The 19,963-nt window shown below is 28.7% G+C and overlaps 8 protein-coding genes across 12 annotated transcripts; 5 read left to right on the top strand and 3 right to left on the bottom strand.

Annotated features, from left to right (window-relative positions):
• Positions 1 to 3,942: 3,942 nt before the first annotated feature.
• Positions 3,943 to 4,272, top strand: OCT59_025128 (uncharacterized protein; the record flags this gene model as incomplete). The annotated part of the gene is made up of 2 exons (XM_066136298.1): positions 3,943 to 4,101; positions 4,228 to 4,272. 2 exons carry the CDS (start codon positions 3,943 to 3,945, stop codon positions 4,270 to 4,272), a joined length of 204 nt encoding a protein of 67 aa, XP_065991884.1.
• A 2,477-nt stretch (positions 4,273 to 6,749) lies between these two features.
• On the bottom strand, positions 6,750 to 8,086 carry OCT59_025127 (AP-3 complex subunit sigma-1). The gene is made up of 6 exons (XM_066136288.1): positions 7,944 to 8,086; positions 7,670 to 7,873; positions 7,520 to 7,573; positions 7,392 to 7,448; positions 6,991 to 7,322; positions 6,750 to 6,871 (listed from the first exon to the last, which is right to left on the bottom strand). The coding sequence occupies exons 1-5, from the start codon at positions 8,010 to 8,012 to the stop codon at positions 7,095 to 7,097; spliced, it is 612 nt and encodes a 203-aa protein (XP_065991883.1). The 5' UTR covers positions 8,013 to 8,086; the 3' UTR covers positions 6,750 to 6,871; positions 6,991 to 7,094.
• A 373-nt stretch (positions 8,087 to 8,459) lies between these two features.
• OCT59_025126 lies at positions 8,460 to 9,753 on the bottom strand. Of its 2 annotated transcripts, none has more exons than XM_066136284.1 (4): positions 9,574 to 9,753; positions 9,331 to 9,413; positions 8,982 to 9,209; positions 8,460 to 8,904 (listed from the first exon to the last, which is right to left on the bottom strand). In XM_066136284.1, the coding sequence occupies exons 1-4, from the start codon at positions 9,718 to 9,720 to the stop codon at positions 8,790 to 8,792; spliced, it is 573 nt and encodes a 190-aa protein (XP_065991881.1). In that variant the 5' UTR covers positions 9,721 to 9,753; the 3' UTR covers positions 8,460 to 8,789. The 2 variants fall into 2 exon arrangements, with proteins under 2 accessions (XP_065991881.1, XP_065991882.1); XM_066136285.1 differs by having other exon boundaries at positions 8,984 to 9,209.
• Positions 9,754 to 9,870: 117 nt separating this feature from the next.
• Positions 9,871 to 12,640, top strand: OCT59_025125 (uncharacterized protein; the record flags this gene model as incomplete). Its single annotated transcript, XM_066136277.1, has 12 exons — positions 9,871 to 9,972; positions 10,037 to 10,144; positions 10,224 to 10,265; positions 10,336 to 10,573; positions 10,648 to 10,817; positions 10,898 to 11,096; positions 11,168 to 11,206; positions 11,275 to 11,544; positions 11,613 to 11,758; positions 11,824 to 11,866; positions 11,934 to 12,061; positions 12,128 to 12,640. The coding sequence occupies exons 1-12, from the start codon at positions 9,877 to 9,879 to the stop codon at positions 12,638 to 12,640; spliced, it is 1,992 nt and encodes a 663-aa protein (XP_065991880.1). The 5' UTR covers positions 9,871 to 9,876.
• A 255-nt stretch (positions 12,641 to 12,895) lies between these two features.
• On the top strand, positions 12,896 to 14,157 carry OCT59_025124 (uncharacterized protein; the record flags this gene model as incomplete). The annotated part of the gene is made up of 3 exons (XM_025317008.2): positions 12,896 to 13,143; positions 13,216 to 13,442; positions 13,511 to 14,157. 3 exons carry the CDS (start codon positions 12,896 to 12,898, stop codon positions 14,155 to 14,157), a joined length of 1,122 nt encoding a protein of 373 aa, XP_025179256.1.
• Positions 14,158 to 14,419: 262 nt separating this feature from the next.
• OCT59_025123 (uncharacterized protein) lies at positions 14,420 to 16,619 on the top strand (the record flags this gene model as incomplete). 4 transcript variants are annotated; one of them, XM_066136271.1, is made up of 12 exons in its annotated part: positions 14,420 to 14,510; positions 14,587 to 14,617; positions 14,681 to 14,726; positions 14,821 to 14,874; positions 14,950 to 14,962; positions 15,157 to 15,190; positions 15,258 to 15,429; positions 15,495 to 15,599; positions 15,670 to 15,787; positions 15,859 to 15,968; positions 16,058 to 16,225; positions 16,327 to 16,619. In XM_066136271.1, the coding sequence occupies 10 exons, from the start codon at positions 14,420 to 14,422 to the stop codon at positions 15,861 to 15,863; spliced, it is 669 nt and encodes a 222-aa protein (XP_065991879.1). In that variant the 3' UTR covers positions 15,864 to 15,968; positions 16,058 to 16,225; positions 16,327 to 16,619. The 4 variants fall into 4 exon arrangements, with proteins under 4 accessions (XP_065991879.1, XP_065991878.1, XP_025179257.2 ...); XM_066136270.1 differs by having other exon boundaries at positions 15,851 to 15,968; positions 16,084 to 16,225; XM_025309262.2 differs by having other exon boundaries at positions 15,851 to 15,968.
• OCT59_025122 (Notchless protein 1) lies at positions 16,236 to 18,580 on the bottom strand. Its single transcript, XM_066136263.1, has 10 exons — positions 18,361 to 18,580; positions 18,123 to 18,297; positions 17,999 to 18,064; positions 17,873 to 17,932; positions 17,555 to 17,729; positions 17,154 to 17,473; positions 16,842 to 17,082; positions 16,616 to 16,775; positions 16,475 to 16,545; positions 16,236 to 16,405 (listed from the first exon to the last, which is right to left on the bottom strand). Exons 1-10 carry the CDS (start codon positions 18,571 to 18,573, stop codon positions 16,393 to 16,395), a joined length of 1,494 nt encoding a protein of 497 aa, XP_065991876.1. The 5' UTR covers positions 18,574 to 18,580; the 3' UTR covers positions 16,236 to 16,392.
• A 108-nt stretch (positions 18,581 to 18,688) lies between these two features.
• OCT59_025121 (uncharacterized protein) lies at positions 18,689 to 19,932 on the top strand. The gene is made up of 4 exons (XM_025317010.2): positions 18,689 to 18,939; positions 19,021 to 19,280; positions 19,354 to 19,529; positions 19,608 to 19,932. Exons 1-4 carry the CDS (start codon positions 18,749 to 18,751, stop codon positions 19,764 to 19,766), a joined length of 786 nt encoding a protein of 261 aa, XP_025179259.1. The 5' UTR covers positions 18,689 to 18,748; the 3' UTR covers positions 19,767 to 19,932.
• The last annotated feature ends 31 nt before the right edge of the window (positions 19,933 to 19,963 follow it).

Below are 19,963 nucleotides of genomic sequence, written 5' to 3'. Positions count from 1 at the left end.
TATGAAGAAAGGTTTGGATGTAGTGAATCTGAAAAACTAACTTTATTAATAAAAATTAGATCATTATTAAAAAAGCTTGAGAACTGACAGGATGACTGCTTGGCCTTGGTGACTATAGGTAGAATTGTAGTAGACACTATAGTAGCCTTCGTATCTGTAAAATACTAATATTTTTTTTAATTACTTCTTTTTTAATTTTTTTTTTTACCCAAACTTTTGTTATTACCTCCTTTATTTCATTTTGGTTCGAATGGGTTTCGTCTGCAATAGCAGTGAGTCTTTGGGGCACTCATGGCGTAGACTGGAAGGAGGGAGAATCCCTCTAAGAAAGGACATCTATAAGGTGAACTTATTACTCCTCTAGCCTAAATCCTTCACTGACAGTACACATATGATTACTTTGCTGAAGTTAGTGGATGATGTAGTTCTTTACTAAATTAGAATTTATATTAGTTTTACATGTATTGTATAAACTTATTCTTTAAATCTTAATAAATATCTATATGTGCTACAGCAAAAAAAAAAAAAAAAATTATAAATAATAAGATTGCATTTATTTATATAAATGAAAAAAAATTAAAAAGAAATTTTTAGTTTATAAAACTATTATAATAATTTTATCTATAATCCAGTTGTTTTCAATTACAGTATATTTTTATTTAATTGTAAATATATTATTATTTAATTATGAGTATAATAGGACCCCGAAATATACATAAAAGGGTAGGTCAGAGTTTGCGTATAATGAGTCAAAAAAATCATGTAGATCATTTCTTTTATGGATAATCCCAGCCAAAATAATATTTCCTAATTTAGATAATGGCTAAAATTATCGTAATTCTGGCCCTGAAAGAATGCGTATTTTGGACCACTTCTGGACCTGACCTCTACATATATATTTCGGGGTCCTAGTATAATGTTATTTAGTTACTATTTCTAGTATTCTGTAATTTTTTTATGATCAAATTGGTATCTATTTATTTTTATTCTTCTGTACTATTACCTTATAACTATCCATATATTTTTATTATTTTGCCATTTTTTTATTTCCTTTTAGCTATCTATTTGTTATTAATACTCTATAATCTTTTTATTAATAAAGAGTTATTTATTTATTGGAGTTTGCTATTTATCACTGGTGGTGATTATCATCAGTATTACAATTTTTTTATATTTCACGTGAAACATGATTTAAGATCAATTAACATTTTATTGTAAAATTTTTTATTGCGTAACTGCAGCAAATAGCTGTAAATCATTGCATAATTGCGTTCAATAGTAATCATTAATTACAAAGTTTTTTTTCAGATTATACAAGAAATTAAGAATACGCAACTAACAAATATCTTACATTAAACTGAACTTTAAACCCCACTTAAAATATTGCCTACTAAATCTACCATATCAACTAAGGTTTAGTTATTATTTTCTTTATCAATTAAGTCAGCTTTATGTTGCCTACATCTTCTAATATTATGCCCTTTTTCCAGACAATAACTACAGGTTTTAGAAGACAAAGATACATATTGATAATTATTCTCTTCAGTTGATGATTTATATCATTTTGGAAAACGACCTTTTGGCTTGTGATATTCTGGATTTGATATTTCTGGAATATTACGTTCTTCCACTACAACTAATGGCTGTCGTTGGTAATTATAGAAGGATTCTTGAATCTCATTATTAAAATGTGATATAAAATGAACTTCTTCTATATTTAATCTAGTATTATGACGATATTTCATAATGAATTGAGTAAGAAGTCTAATCAATTCTGATGCAACACCTTCTGCTACAGCAACTTGAACACTTGTCTTTACTACTGATATTATAGAATCAAACTCAATCTTTTTATTAACTCTTTCTTTAATATTTGATGTATAAACATTTGCAGACCGAATTTGATCAATATAATATAAAGCTTTGGTGGTATAATCTTTATTTCCTTAAGCAACTATAATATAATTAGTTGTTTCAGTTGGTATTGATTCATACCAACGTGGATAAATAAATCTCATATAAAAAATAGTTTTATTAAACTGAAGAAGAACCCAATACTAATGTCGACATGGCATTCTTTGATTGATAATATACATACATGTACAAAATAAGGTTGAATCTTTGAGAATTACTATATAATGTAGTGTAAATGTTGATGATGTTACAGTAATATAATAAATCTCTCATATTTCTTGGATTTCGTCACTGTTTATATCTGATAAGAGATCTTGTAATCTAATTTGTAGTTTATTATAAATATATTCAATTATACCATTAGATTGCTCATTATCAGATTCTTTAACTTGATCAATTAAAATTAATATTCCCTGATATAATAATGACTGTTTTATTTGAGCTTGTTGAAGTGATAATAGAATAGATGCTAAATGATCCTTTAAAATAGAGTCAATATTTTTGAAAATCATATTATATGTTGACGGAAGACCAGTTGATGGATTTGACCTATAATATTCCTTAATTCGATTATATTGTGCTTTTTTGTCCAGTTCATTTCAATGACTTTTACTAACTCCTTTAATAAAGTTCCTCGATCTAAATGTTTTTTAAGAACACCATTAATGGATTCAACTCGTTGAGTTGACTCAACACCTGCTGTAAATACTTTAAAATCGCGTATCTTACCCATGATTCACGGCTAGGATAAAGTTTTTTTTCAAGATAAGATCAATACAGCTAATACTTTGTAAGCATTTCAGTGTATCTTAATTCAAATTGATACTCAGTATAACTATTATACATGTGATAAAAATCTTCAATAAAATTCTGAACCATATCATTACGTAATAAAGCTTTGGCTTTTTTTTTATATTTTCTGCAATGTGGTAAATACATACATAACAAATGATGAGTTTGTGAATAAACAACTTGAACAGCAGCTAACATTACTGGATCACTATCTGTATATAATACATAAGGTGAAAGATTATTTGTTACTTTTAAAGTGCATTGTAATATCCAAATATAATCAGCTTGTGTCTCATATTTTGTAAGAGCTTGAGCAAGAACTCTTGTTTTAAAATTATTGTCAATTCCAACAAACAAGCTTAGTGCCATTTCGTATCTATTCATTTTTGCTGTGTTATCATGAATAACAACATCATGAAATTTAGGCCAAAGTTCATTACACTGTTTACTTGTTATCTAGAAAAGACCAGTAAGTTCATTAGATAGTTCTTCTAAGCGTGATATTACTATATAATTAGAATCTTCTTTATGTTGTTTTAAAAGATATAGAAATATTGTAGCAGCATCAGATTCATCATGAACCCGAATACCTCAAAATTTTTTGGATTGCATTATAGAGATTTTTTTTTAATATAGTACTGTAGAAATTCATAAACAAGAAGATCATATTGTTGTTCTGCACTTAATTACCCTTTATAGTATAATGTTCAATTTTATCTAAAATTAATTGTAAAAAGCGTAAGTTTTTAGGAGCTAATTCTATTGAAACAGGATCACATTGATGATTATGGCTATTGTTAAACTTCGTAAGGTGTATATCAGCAGCACATTTGCCAAAATAGAAGTTAGCTTGCCAAGGACAGTTTGTTTTAATTGAACTACTCTCATGATGTAATGTAATATCCTCTACTTTTTTTGGATTATTAATTCCAGTTTTCCAATATTGATAAACATGACGATGAGTAATAGTTTTATCAATAATATTAAGATCTTTACGAAATTTAATAGCAACAAAACCATTGTGTTTGGCAAACATATTAACAGCAGTTTCAACTGCATCCTAATCTTTGAAGATATCATTAACATTTAATATTTCAGTCGTAATTGTCGTATCATTAATATCATCAGTTGTATGATTATTACTATTCGTATTATTTTATTCACAATCAGGTTCAGTAATTATATCTAAAGATACCGCTACTTGCTTCTCTTTATTTTTTGGATAAAATTAGTCAGATGGTTGGCCTTGATATTAATAATATTTGTAGTCCATTAATTGAAAATAAGACGACAATTGGCCTTAGTTTTGATATTCATAATCCATCAACTGAAGACCAGATGATAATTGATCTTGATTTTGATATTTGTAATCCATCAGTTGATGATCGGATGATGGTTGGTTTTGGTCTTGATATTTATAATCCATAAGTTGAAGGTTAAATGGTCAGTTTTGATATTCGTTATTCATAATTAATATTCATAATTTATTAATATTATGGTAACTGATATCTAACTTTAAAGTTATTTATAAGACTAGTTGTGAAGACAACTGAAGAAGAAGCTTAAAATCCTAAAAAATTGGAAAGAGTATTTGTAAGAAAAATCAAGTTAGTTACTCTTTGTAAAATAAAGTAAGTATTAGTTCTATAAAATGTATTAACTTGTTAAACTTTTGATATCCTAACTTCAAATTTTTTTTTAGATGCTAACTATAAAGCTTAAAGAAAAGATGTATCTAAGAAAGAAGTGTTTATGGAAAATATGTTTGTGAAAAGTTTTGTGGGAAAAGAGTAATTTAACGAAACAAACAATGATAAAATAAGTCACATGATAAAGCAAACTATATCTTTAGTAGTAAGATTATGCAAAAGTAATTACCGGTAATGATTACTGGTAAATAAAGTTAAAATTTAATTATATAATATCGGTGATGATTACTGCAGGTGATATGTAGCAATTTTCTTATTTATTTATATACTTTTAGGCATTTTTAATTACCAATTAAGGTGTTAAGAATGCCTTTTTTATACATCTATTTGGTGATGATAAAGCAAACTATATCTTTAGTAGTAAGATTATGCAAAAGTAATTACCGGTAATGATTACTGGTAAATAAAGTTAAAATTTAATTATATAATATCGGTGATGATCACTGCAGGTGATATGTAGCAATTTTCTTATTTATTTATATACTTTTAGGCATTTTTAATTACCAATTAAGGTGTTAAAAATGCCTTTTTTATACATCTATTTGGTGATCTTTCAAGTTGTTGTTGTAGTACAGAAGTTACTGATAAAACTGCCATATAGGCTGATTTGTCTACCTTTAATTAAAATATTAATTTTATTACATTTTTATTATACAAAATACTATATAATATACAGTAAATTGGGAATAAGTATTAAAAAATTTTTATTTAATGTTATTATACTATAGTTTGGTAATATTTCTTTTAAATTAATATAATTCTTAGCACTTACTATATATGTTAAAAATTTATATCTCAACTTAAAACGTAAATATCTTCAGATCCAGTGATCCAATTGGCAAGCTTTTTTTTCGTTCATATAGACCAAATCAAGGGCTTTCCAAAGAGCCTAAATTTATACAAAATAGATCAGTGGATCCCAAGATATTTGCATTTAAGCATGTTAATAAGTTTGTACCTCAACTTTAAATGTAAATATCTCTGAATCTAATAATTCAATCGGCAAGCTCTTTTTTCGCTTATAAGTCCAGAACAAGGGCTTTCCAACGAGCCTAAAATTATAGAAAATGGATCAGTGAATCTTGATATATTTGCGTTTAAAGATGGTAATACAAACTCTGACATAAAATAATTATTTTTATTGTTTGAAAATATCTATTATGATACCATCTTTTATATAATATTTTTATTATACTTTTATAAACATTTATAGCTACTAAGGCTATATAAATTTTTATTTTACTTTATATTTTATTAAAATATACTTACTTTTTAATAATATATGTTAAAAATTCTATATATATGAGAAATGGGTTTTTTATTAGTGAAATGGGTTTTTTTACAGCTCTTTTACATTTAATAGTTTAAGTTTTGCAAATGTAAATTTTTGTTCAACTTATTATTTAGTCAAGTGATCATCAATCAGATGATTTTTTGGTATTACAAAACAATTTTGAGTAACAAAAATTGTGAAAATCAATCAATAACTCTTTTTAATGCAGAGTAAACAAATCAGCCCATATGCAAAAATACAAATATATAAGAAAATATTAGAACATCTAACTGGTATTACGCTAATTATCTTATGAATTAAAATTTTTAGAGCCAAAAAATTCACAAATTATTTGAAAAGAATAGTATAAAAATGGATAAAATTAAGTATATTACTTGCAATGCAACCCTAATACTAAGGCTATAAGTCAAGTATTTTAAATTAGATTTTTTCTTAAATTATAGTATTAATTGCAGCTTTTATCATATTTTAAAGATTTTAATCAATTACCTTAAAAAATGACTTTTTTTTCAAAATTAAGTTAAATTTTGCTATTCATAAGTAAATTTGTTGATTTTAATAAAAATGATTGGAAATAAATAATTGTGATGTAAATTTCATAACTAAATTACTATTAATAAATAATTTGTGTACCCATTATTTGTAATTAAATTTGGCTGATTTCTGATAGATACTTATTTTTGGTATTATTTAAAATATAGAAGTATTATTTTTGGGAAGTATGCAAAATACAGTAAATTAAAATTAAAATATTAATCATAATTCTGGTTTAAATTAAATTTTTTGTTTGCAAGCCTATTTAAGGCTGTTCAATGAAAAAAGATTTTGGTTTTAAACAAGTTTTGGACAGGTTTTGAACAAATGTCCAAAACATCCAATTGTTCAATTGCCTAATACTATATTATGGTGTTGAGTACTAGTAGTATGTTTTAGTAAAATCAATATTAAATACTAGTAATATGGTTTAATAAAATTTAATAAACAATAAATTAATAAAATAATTTTTATAAATCATAATATATAAATAAGAAAAAGACATATATTTTTTATAATTATTTTTATTATTAAATAATTTAAAAATTGCATATATTTCATTACTGTATATGTGAGTCACAATAATTCATATCATTCTTTGATTCAATTTATATTATTATCTGAATTTCTACATACATAAATAATTTTTTTTTTATAATTAATATATCATAATTGAAAGTTAAAACTTAATATAAAATAGGATAAGACAAAAAAAGTTTATCACTAATGTTTCATTTGCCCACTTACTTTACAATCAAAAAAGAAAGGACTCATCAAATTACATCCCATCTTTTTTATCCATTTTTTATTGTCAATACTCTCTTAACCCTAGTCACATTCTCTTCATATTATCAAGAATTAAAACCTGTTCTCCGAAAAGTAGGGAAAGTAGCGCTCACTGTATTTTGCAAAGTAGATTGTAAAGTAGTTGTAACTGTATTTGCCAAATTTGCACCTAAATCTCTTGCAACAGCTCCCGCTCCACTTCCTGCAATTGTAGCCATTGCGCCTGAACGTTTTTTGAATTTGTTTGATTCACTGAATGAATGAACAATCTCAGTAATATTAGTTTCCAAAACCTAAAATTAAGCCAGTTCGTAAGCAATAATTATTTAAATCTTTTCATATAAAATATTTGATAGACATACCATTCCTCCTGAGATAACCTCTGCAAGAATGTGATGAACCTCTTCAAAGTGAAAGATCTGCAAAATAAAATGATTGTATAAAATCTGATAAAAAAAAATACTATAATTAATAAAATTATTTCTCTTACCAAATCAAGTTCGCAAACATTCTCAAAACATTTATCCAAACTCTCCACAAATACCTATATAAATGAATATATATATATATTTTAATTGCTCTCATCTCTTTTTTTTTTAGCGATTATTATTTATCGTTCCTATCCAAAATTCCTACCGACCTGAATTAAATCCAAAATTCCTAATTCGCTTTCACATTCATCAACAACAAAAACAAAATATAAAGTAGCATAATGTCTATAAATTATTCGTGTGTCTTTACCTCCGAGCATCTGACTCCCTTCAAGAAAATTGCATACTGTATCAGGTCTTTTTGATACTAATGAAAATATTTCTTGAATCAATGCTTGTTGTGTACCAATATCCTATAATTACATCAAAAAAGATAGTTATAACATATTTCTTAGAAGAAAAAACAATAATAAATGAACTTACTATTTGTTGATAAAATTTAGTAATTCGAGGTTTTCCGTGATTGTTGAAAATTAAGACTGATTTAATCATTATTAGTGAAAATATAATTAATCAAGATAAAATTTTTGGACATTTTCTAAAAAAATGCGCACAACATATTAACTTAAAAAGGAATATCAGTTATGATGAGGATCTTATAAATTTGCATAAATCAGAACTTTTTCATCTAATATCACCAAATTTGTATTTTATGAATTTTATAAGTTTAATAAAGAATTTATAATTAGAGGTCAAACTTTATTTGAAACTTTGCTTTCTACGTATTTATTAGCGCGGTAGATTTGGTAATTTATTGTGATGAAATTTTTATTGTGATGAAATTCAACAGACTGTAGAATAATTTACTTGTATGGAGAACTGGACCAAATTGACTGGACTGGGCTGAAGATGAGCTTTATGGACGGGGTTGAATATTTTATCTATACAAAGATTGTCGAAGACATTGATTGATTGAACATAATGACCGATAAATAATTTATAATAATTTTATTTTGTTTAATTGATTTTATTTTGTTTAATTGGGTTTTCCTTCGTAAATTTGTACATCGTTGCTTTGGAGTTCTCAATGATTATTACAAATTTTTTTATTAATTAGGTCTAGGTTTTTTTTTATCTAGTTAGTACCTTTAGGAAATATAATAGCTGACCGTCAAAATTACAAAATTAATTTTTACACAATAAAAAAGTTCGCTCGAAAATAAAATTCAAAAAATATTCATTGATTTTTTTTATCTGATCTATCAAGCAAAAGAACATCCATAATTAATAATTAATTTAAATTTATTATTTTATAATTTTTTTTGATCCTCAATCAAGTTGATTGAATTGAAACTCGACATCCTTGCTAGTAAGATACTTGTAGACAGATTTAAAAGTGTCAAGTTTATATTCTAAAGATGTAGCGTCCTTGCTATCAAGATACCTAACCGTTAGAAAAAAAAAATTAATAAATTTTATAAAACGAGAAATGAATTTAAGAGAAATATCAATTATTCATACACTTTAATGATCTTGCTACCATCAACTTTAACACGTGTCCTCTTTCCCACAATTTCAGTGGGATATACCAAGTCTTCTAGAAACTTTTCATGTACAGAGGTAAGAGTCCGCGATCGCGGACGAGCCTGCTTGGCTCGGGACTTACGGCCGGGTTTGCGCATAATATTTCGTTGTGCAATAAAAACAATGTGGCGGTCAGAGAATTTCTTTTCTAGTTCACGAGTAAGCCTATTATTATATGAAAAATTATTAAATTAATATATTGAATATAGAAATCTCAGATCTATTACAGATAATTCATTAGTCTATAAAAATTTTTCTTTGATAATTAGCATAAAATTGAACGAACCTTTGTTGAACCTTATGGAATTGCTTCAATAATGGGACTGGGACGAAAATTGCAATGGCCTTTTTACCTCCACCTAATTCATACTTTAAATGAAATCAAATCGAATTGATTAATAACAGAATTGATTAATAACAATATCGATTAATCAAGAATTCCATCCTCAAAAAAAAATTTAATAAATTAATTTTTAGAACGTTCAATGAACCACAAAATACTTTAAATTTTAACTCCACATGTACACACCTCTTTTGCGTCAGAAATTTGTAAAGGCTTCAAATCTTTTTTTAATTCTGGAACATTGTTTTCAAGATCATAGAGGGCTTGTGCAATTGAATTTGCAGTCTCGGTATAAATTACGCCTTGACGTTTTGCTATCTTTTTATCAGCCATTGTAGTTTTCCTTTATAAGGATCAAAAGAGGCCGAATAAAAAAAAGATTTCGAAATTTTTTTATGATGAATGGTGACACATGTGACGTACAATGAATCTTATTGGCTGAATTATCACTAAATAATTTCTGGAAACGCGAAATTGTTGGACAACAATATGAAATCAATTTGCTTAGTAGACCGAGTAAAATGGAAATTTGCAGGAAATATGAATCCGCATGCTTTTGATTTTGGGGATGTCGATAATGATAAGGTATTAAAATATTTTACTTTAAAAACTTTTTTCCTTAGTAAATTTAAATTCCAATTTTTGTTAGGATAATGAATTTGTGATTGGAAATTTAAAAGGTGAACTATCAGTGTTCAAAGGTATATCCTCCGCAAACGACGGACAACCTTACGTGACTTGTAGTGGGTTAGGAACAGTAGGTATTTGTCATCATAAACTTGAGCAAAATGAAATTGAGTGTAAATTAAATTCGTTCGCGTGACTAATTTATTCAGATAACTTGTGTGGCCGTCGGTGATATCAAGAATTCAGGAAAGGTACATCTGATGATATATTTATATTTAAATTATTTTATCATTTCGATTGATTATTTATATCAATAAATAGAATTCGATTGTATGCATAAACGCGGAAGGGCAGTGCCATATATTTGACTTATTATCAAGCAATGAATCAGCTCCTACAACACATGATGAAAATATACCAACATCGTCAAAGAAAAGCAACGATGCACAGACTCCTGCAATGCGACCCCTTATCATTGAAGGCCCAAAAGTTATCGAACAACCTACATTAACATTGTCCGTACCTGTTAATTGTAACCGAATTCTGATTGCAGACATCGGTATAATTATGTAATTGGTTCTGGATAGAATTTGATGAATTTAGAATATTATTACATTTTTATTTATATTTCAGATGATGATGGAATTAACGAAATAATTCTTGCACGTACCGATCGCGTATTACAAGTGTTTAATTTCCAAATTCCATCACCACCTATTGATTCCACAGCAAGCATTAAAGCCTCCTTAATAGAAGAGCAGCCATACTTGGAAGAGAAAAAGAAATGGTACTTTGATGGACAGGTAAAATTATATACATTAAACCAAGACTTGATCATGTCGCGGAGAACATGAAACACGTTAATTTTTTAAAATTCAAATAGATAACTTCTTTGTCCACAGCGAAGGATCCTACTACTTCTTCATCGTTATTGATTATCGGTCAACCTGGAGGACATTTTATAATAATTGAAAAGAATGATAAAGAAATTTCTTCTCCTACCCAAGTATCTGGTGATCAAAGTGGAGAAGAATTTACCGAAGTTTCTACTGAAATTGTTAAAGGAACGAAGTTTAAAAATGGTGAGAGTGGAAAAGGACTTGAAAACTATTGTAAAATGGATTCTCATAAATTTAATAAATCTGATTTTCAGGCAAATGCGTAGATGTTTTGGCACTTATTACTATGGATGGTAGGATTGCCTTTCTTGTAAAAATCAAATGATATTTCAATCTTATAATAACGTTTGTTTCCTTCCAGGTAAATTTACATTATACGATCTCCAAAATTCAAGTATGTCACATCATGAATTACAAGGCACACATAAACTTTTCGGAATGGCATCTATAGACCTTTGTATAAATGACGAGAGTCTTGATAAAAAAATTCTTAATGATTCCGAAAAATCTACTAAAAAATATAACAATGTTTTTGTTGTATGTGCATGGAATGGATGTACATATGTGATTGACCATGATTTTAATGTTGTCAAATTTGAATTTGAAGGAAGAGTTTGTGCATTTGCTGCAGGTAAACAATACTTTATAATCTATAAAATGTATTTGATATTACGGAACTTATTTAAATTTTCATATTAGGTCAATATGCCATTACACCTGGTCATAATGTTAATTGTTTTTTGTATGTGGATTTTGAGGACCAAATAACTGTTTATTATAATTTGCGAATTAACACGAAACCAGTCACAAATTTCATGGAAATAATGCGAGACCAATTTGATAAGGTTAGATGTTTTCTTATAAAAATGTTCTTTGATTGTAAATTACTAATTATATGGAAATATGATAGTTTGATGAATTATTAAAGGATAGAGTGCAAGATTATGATCAAGGTATTTTTAAAATATTTACGCGTTTATATGTCGAAATTTTTTATTGAGTCACGTGAAAATATCTTAGAAAAAGCAGCACTTTCCAATGGGTCATTTCAATCTACTTCGCATATCGCCGAATTTTTTCATCAATGTTTGTATCAGCTGGATGATTATAAAAATATGAAAGCTAAACTTATTGAAGAGGTAGAAGAGGTATGATAAGTGTATTGAAAATTAACATCAGTCAATCATACATTTAACTTTGTATGCTTTTAATAGTTAAAAGGGAAAAAACATGAAGAGAAGAAACCGAATGAAACAAGAGATAATAGTGAGTTAGTTGAAGAAAACAGGTCGTTAGAATCTGATCAAAAAAAAGAGTCGGATACGGAGCAGCCTGAACCACGAAACAATCAAAATAAACATGATGATTATGTATTGATATCGGGAAAACAAGATATAGTTCAGGACGTAGAAACCCAGGAATTGGAAGGAAACAAAGTGATAAGAAACGTTCAGGACGTAGAAACCCAGGAATTGGAAGGAAACAAAGTGATAAGAAACGTTCAGGACGTAGAAACCCAGGAATTGGAAAGAAACAAAGTGATAAGAAACGTATTAAGTGAAATGAACAGTGGTGTTGGAGAAGGAAATGGGGTAATTCAAAATCAAACTACAAATACTGATAAACAGCAACTTTATTCTGAGAGTGCTCATGAAATACAATCTTCGGTAAATGTTGACAATTCCACCAACGAAATACCATCGATACAAGAGTTCGATGAGGAATAATAAATTAACAAACTACGATATTACACGAACTGTTTATAAGATATCTGTTATACAGTAAAAAATATTTATATGTACGGTATATATTTATATAGTAGAAGTCGCGTAATACATATATAAAGGGTACAAATTGATAAAAGTCTGTCAAGTTTCCTTTTAAATATATTAATCGTTATACAAGCCATTTCTTTAAAGTGCACCCACCTTTCCTATTTCAGAAAGATTTCTTTGAAATTTTTTTTTTTTTTTTTTATAATAATGAGTGAGAACAATTCATTTTATACTTCAGAACGTATTTTCGAGGGTGCAGAAAAACTCTTAGAAATTTGGTTTGGTCCAACATCAGGCTCTATTCCAGACATTTCCTCTGAATTTGATAATAACCGCCCTTTAAGAAATGGTCTACGTTTAGTTGAAAGAGACGTATGGGATGAAATGTTGGACATCGTTAAATGCCAGGTGTTGAATGTAGTTCATAATGATTATTTTGATGCTTATTTATTAAGGTAAAATTGTTCTCTGAATCTGACTGAAAAGTTGACTTTATTAAAACTTCGCTTCAAATATGATTTGAATAGTGAATCTTCGATGTTTATCTATCCTCATAAAATTATTTTAAAAACTTGTGGCACAACCACTCTTTTGATTGCTATACATCGTCTTCTTGAAATCGCTTCCGAATATTGTCAACTTAATAAAGTATGGAGAGTATTTTATTCTCGTAAAAGTTTTGTATTTCCTGAGGCTCAATTGGGTCCACATAAGGATTGGAACGAAGAAGTAAAATTTTTAGACCAACTTCTTGGTAAGTTTTTTGATATATTAAGATTACAATAGAAATAAATTAACTCAAATTTCACCGGCCTAAAATAGATAATGGTGCAGCATACACAGTGGGAAAATCTAACGGAGACCATTGTTGGTTCTTGTGGTTAAACTCTCCTCAAAATGATATTCTGCTTACAGAACTAGAATCTGCTCATCCTTTAGATGAAACTGGTTCTGATTTTCAGGATATAACGATCGAAATTTTAATGACAGAACTTAGCTCAGAAACATTAAATAAATTTTATCATAATCCTTCAGAAGGTGAATCAGGAACTCAGGGTGGCGCGAGAATCGATAGAAAAACCGGGTTGTGCGATATTTATCCTGAAGCACAACTAGATTCTTATCTCTATGAGCCATGTGGATATTCTGCTAATGGATTACTTAGGGATAACTATTTCAATATTCACGTTACTCCTGAACGTAATTGTTCCTATGCTTCATTTGAGACTAACATTCCAGTAGGTCACGGAACTATTGCGGATGTTATTCATAAAGTTATTGCTATTTTTAAGCCGGAAAAGTTTAGCGTAACTGTTTTCAAGACACGAGAAGACAATGACAATAAGAAATTATTGGTTGTATCTGTTGATGATATTAATGGATACTCTAGAAAAGATCGAATCCTTTATGAATTTGAGGATTACGATTTGATTTTTGCACAATTTGAAAGAGAGAAAAATTTTGCATAAATTTCCGTCCGTATAGGCTCACATCGTAAAATAAGTCTCATTCTACTCATTATAGAAGGAAACTCTTATTTAGAAAAATTCTCGTTTCGAAATCATATAACCTTAAAAAGAACTTTAGATTGTTACGTTACATCACCTTTACGAAAAAAATATGCAAATTTTTTAGGCATTTTTTGGGTTTTAGTTTAGTATAAGCTGTAAGGAATTATTACGACTTTGTATTTAACATGTGACTTGTAATATATAAATATCGATTATCAAAATGACCCAAACGATGGTCACAATGGCAGTAATTGATAAAATTCGTCAATTAATTCCCCCGCTTTCGTCAGGATATCATAAAGGCCAAGCAGGTCCCATTTTAAAGTCTGTTTTTAAAGTCATCTTTTTGAGCTGATTTTAAATTCTAAATTAACGATTTGCCTATAGGTAGAGTCTGCGTTGTCGGTGGCTCTGATGAGTAAATATTACGTTTACATGCGCCTGTTCGATTATTTCAATTAACTGACAGTTTAAAATTTAGATATACGGGTGCTCCCTATTTTAGTTCTTTTTCAGCTTTGAAACTTGTAAGTCAAATATGTTCCATTCAGTAGTTAATTCATAAATTTTAATTCTTTTTGGTATAATTAATTCGTCTTCGTTTCGACAATATTCAAAAAGGGAGCTGATATGGCTTTCGTGGTATGTCAACCAACAGCAGCGGTGGCAATTAAGGTAATTTAACTTATTTAATTCATTATTGTTATAATTTATATATATTATAAATTAATTTTTTAAATATCTTTTCAGAGCTATACTCCTGGTATTAATATATTTTCTATATTTTTTTGACGCGTTTAAGTGAATATGTATTCATAATTCAATCACGATAATTAGTTTTAAATTCAGACTGAATTAATATCCAAATTATTCGGGCTAGACATATCGTGATTGATTTATGAATCCACTTTATATTGTACGAGTCCATCTCTTCTAACGAAATGATTATTGATGTAGACTTAATGGTACATCCTTATCTACGTAGATCCGAGTTGGTATTATAATTCCTTTATTCTATATATTTTTGATAATTAATTTACTTATTCATTTATTAACAGTGATACGGACAAGACTTCAGAAGAAATAATAAATAATGTGGCAAAACTGTTACCAAGATTACACGTTATGGTTATAGGTCCTGGATTATCAAGGGATAATATGATGTTGGAGTGCGCCAAGGGTATTATTGCAAAGGCGAAAGAAAAGGACTTACCACTTGTCATTGACGCAGTATGCAATCATTTTATTTATGTCGTGTTACATATTATGCTTATTTACGTTAATTATTTCTTTAGGACGGTTTGTACCTTATTCAAAATCATCCAGAAATTATTAAGGGTTATCCTAATGCAATCTTGACACCTAATGTCGCTGAATTTAAACGACTTTGTGAAGAAATGGTAAATGTTAAAATTTACGTGTTTGAAATCATAAATTAAAATTTAATGAATATATCTTTTAAATCCTTAGAAGATTAATTTCGAAGACAACCACAAGGATAAAATGGCTGGGTTATTAAGCCAAGCGTTTGATGGAGTAACAATCGTCCAGAAGGGGCAATATGATTTAATTTCCAATGGAAATGAAGGTATTCATGTGTGAAATTAGCGTTTTTTAATATTTGCATTAACTTACAAGTTATTTTGAAAAGTATTTAAGGTTGATAATGAAGGAGGACTTAAACGGTGTGGTGGACAAGGAGATATTCTTACTGGGCTTATTGCCACTTTTATGGCTTGGGGTTCGGCTTATCATAATAAACTTTGGCAGTGAGTATTTATAAGTAAATTCGATAAAATCTCTAGTATATACCATTAACTCTTTACATTATGATTTTCGATTCGACTCATAATTGAAGACATGATAATTTAATTTCACCTTCAGAAGTTCCAATGTTGGCTAGTTATGCTGCATGTACCCTTACAAGAGAATGTTCACGTTCTGCTTTTAAGAAATTTGGACGTTCAGTACAAACTTCTGATATGATTAACGAGATAGGACCTTCATTTAAAAAATTGTACGAGAGGTAACTTTTTTTCCATTCAGTATGATAGATAATCATCTGTCTTTTTTTATTTAATACAAAATCTTATTTCGTCACCTTTTTTTTGCTATATGTATTTTTAGATCTGAATTGGTTGAAAATGATAATAAATTGTAACTCTGAAAAATAATAGTATTTCTATTATAATATTAATTTCTCCATCTATAAAGTTAAAGAAAGATAAAGTTAATATCATTATATACTTGGTCAATTTAAAATTTGAGAACTTACATCTTCAATTGTCTATCTTTACCACCACTTGCAACTTTTTCACCACTTGGGCTCCAATCCACACTGAATACCTGTAAGAACAAAAAATAAGTATTAAGCTTCGCAACTTAATAAAATAAACCCATATAATAATATACGAACTTCATCTAAATGTCCTGGCAAATCTAATTTAATCTTATTAGATTTTAAATCCCAAATCTTTATGGTGCTATCTTTACTAGCACTTATAAGCAATCTACTATCAGAAGACCAACAAACTTGATAAACAGGACAAACATGACCTCTTAATGAAGCAATAAACCTATATATATAATAAGCAAATTGTAAATAAGTATATCGTGTGTACATGATTTTACTATTTACTCACTTTCCAGTTAAACCATCCCAAAGTTTTACAGAATTATCAAAACTTGCACTAGCAAATAAGTGTCCATCCGGTGAAAAACTAACATGATTAACTAATTTTTGATGACCTGTTAATCTAGCAATTGGTTTTTTACTCGTGCTTGGTTCCCAAAAAAGCATTGTAAAATCGTCACTACCAGAAACTAAACGTTCTGGTTTGTTTCCCACTGCAGCTTTATACCTAGATAAAGCCCACTCTTGTGCTACATAAGAACAAATAAATTGTCATTATGTTACTTATAAACATATTCATAGATATAAGAAATTTTTTTACCTTCCTTTTCATCTTTCGAAATTTTACCGGTATGATCAAAAGCACCAGTCCTTAATACAAAATCAGTGCTTAATGCCATAGTATTAACCCAATGACCATGACCTTCTAAAGTCCTAACAAGCTTTCCTTGAATTGCATCCCAAACCTTAATTGTTTTATCCCGACTAGAAGAATAAAGTAACCCATCCCCTCCCCATTTTATACATGTAACAGCTGCAGTATGTTGCGACATTGTCATTACAACACGTCGTAATGTTGTATCCCATACCCTAATCGTGCCATCTTTTGATGATGACGCCAATCGATTGCATTTAGGATTCCTTAAAGAAAATGTAAAAGAAATCAATAATATGGAATGAATTGCGCTTTGAATGATAAAAGGAGATTAATTGTATATGTACAGATGCTGTGGTTCCCATGCTAGACAAGTTATACATTGTGTATGCCCTTTTAATGGATCTCCTAGTGACTTTCCTGTTGACGGGATCCATAATCTAACTGTTTTATCCATACTTCCAGAAGCTAATAATTTACCATTTGGAGACCATGAGATGTACAAGACCCAATTTGTGTGACCTGTAATATGGATCAAAATGGCTATCAGCAATTATTTTTTAAACGAAAGAGAAATCTTTAAATAAGAGTTCAACTCTTAAATAAGTTAAAAAATATAAGTGATAGCTAATTAGTTAAATCATAAAAATTATTAAATAAATAACCTTTGCACGTAAAATGAGGTGTTTCCGTGTTGAGATCCCATATTCTTACAGTCGTGTCGCCTAATTTAAGATGGATAAGAGAAACTTTGCCGTAATAGTCCAAAAACAATTTATTTTCTCACGTACCTGAACCTGTGGCAAGTTGAGTGCCATCAGGACTAAAGCTAACCGACAGGATAGCATCATTATGTCCTGTTAATTGAAGAAATTCAGTATAAGAATATAAATTAGGTTCAAAAAGCGTAATTACCATTTAGTGTAGAAGTACAACGGGTCACAGCTCGAACACGAAATATAGCTTGTGGTTGATAGACAATAGTCAAAACATCTTCTGTTGATTTTTTTAATCCTTGGATAATATCTTTATAAAGTGTACTAGTTATCTCTTTATCATCAACAGAAAATGAGTAAGGAAGCGGTTCGTCCTGTAAAAAAATTATCAATTAATTTAATTCAAATTTTTTAACTGAATAAATAACTTTACTTACATTTGATAGCAATTGATTGACTAATAATTCAAGTTGTTCAGGAGTAACATTGGCAGGTAAACTTAAAGGAGCACCAATAATTTCACCTTCGATAGATTTTAACTGAGCAATAACAGTTCCTAAAATTTCTTCTTGTTGTTTTTTATTATTTTCTTCAGTTAAAAGAGTATTATGTTTCTTTATTTTTTTTCTTGGCGGTCCTTTAGTAGCCATATCTAATATTCTGACAGAAATTTTAAGATAATCAAATGATTAATAATTTTTTGGCCAATCATTTTACTTCATTGAATTATTATTTAAAAAGGTTGCAATGGACACTGCAATGGACAGACAAGTGTTCATATTCAAGCTATAAGTTAACCTATAAGTTGAAATCAAAAGTAAAATTATGGCAATTATCTTACTTACAACACCGCCAGCTGTGATTACACGTGAAGAAGCGCGACATTTACAACAGAATTCTCCTGATGCTATAATAGAGCCAATCGCTCGTCATATACAACAGAATGTTTATGTACGATTTACTCCCCCAGTTCCCGATACTATTTTAGGTAAAGGAACATTATGGGTAACGGAAAGGTAAATGGTATAATCTTGAATGTTTCGTTATTATTTCTTTTTAAAACTTTCCATATTAATATAATATTCGAATTTGAAAAGTAAGTTATATTTTTATTCCTGGGACACAAATACAGGACTGGCAATTGATTATCCTACTATAATAATACACGCTATATCAAGACAACAAGCGCCGGACAGTACTGGACCATGTATTTATACACAATTAAACGAAAGATTTAACGTTTCTACTGGAACCCCAACTCAACAACCTTTAGCATCATTAACATCACGAGAAGTTGATGAAGAGGAAGACGATATCACAACAGAACTGAAATTTATTCCTGATGATATCGGTGCCCGTATGTTGTTATAATTAAATTGGCTTATGCAATGAATGATAGTTACTAATTAAATGACTTAATTCCCGAAAAGTTGACGCAATATTTGAAGCGCTATCTGAATGCGCGGCATTACATCCAGATAAAGAGTTTATGGATGAAGAAGATCCTGATGATGAATTTTATTATGGTAATGGTAATGACGATGATAATAGTCAATGGTTTGCAGCTGCTCCAAGTGATGAACAAGAATTAAGTGAAATTGGCAGAGTGATTATCATTTTAATTATTTTCTTTCTTATCGTTTATGTAACATTCAAAAACCTAATTCGCTTTGAATTTAACTAGGCCTCGTTAGCATATTTAGAATCTATTATTGATAGCCCTCCAACTAACAATACTAACAATACTAATAATACTAGTAATACAGCTACTCAACAACAATCACATCTACAGAATAATTATGATGATGAAATGTTTCAGGATGCCGAAGAAGACAATAAATGAATCTAGAAATTATAATTAAATAAGATATAACTGAAAACATTTTATTTTTCTATTGAGATAGCAAATATCTTTCCATTTATGATAAATTTTAATAACACTTTGTACTTAATTTAGTTGCCATTTAAATAAATCTAAGAAAAGGTTCATATTACTAATGGAGACACTGAAGCGCAACAATACTCCCCCAAAATATATTA

This window comes from Rhizophagus irregularis, chromosome 5, assembly GCF_026210795.1.
Source record: "Rhizophagus irregularis chromosome 5, complete sequence".
Taxonomy (NCBI): domain Eukaryota; kingdom Fungi; phylum Glomeromycota; class Glomeromycetes; order Glomerales; family Glomeraceae; genus Rhizophagus; species Rhizophagus irregularis.
The sequence above is the reverse complement of the archived record's forward strand: the minus strand, read 5'-3'. Positions and strand labels throughout refer to the sequence as shown.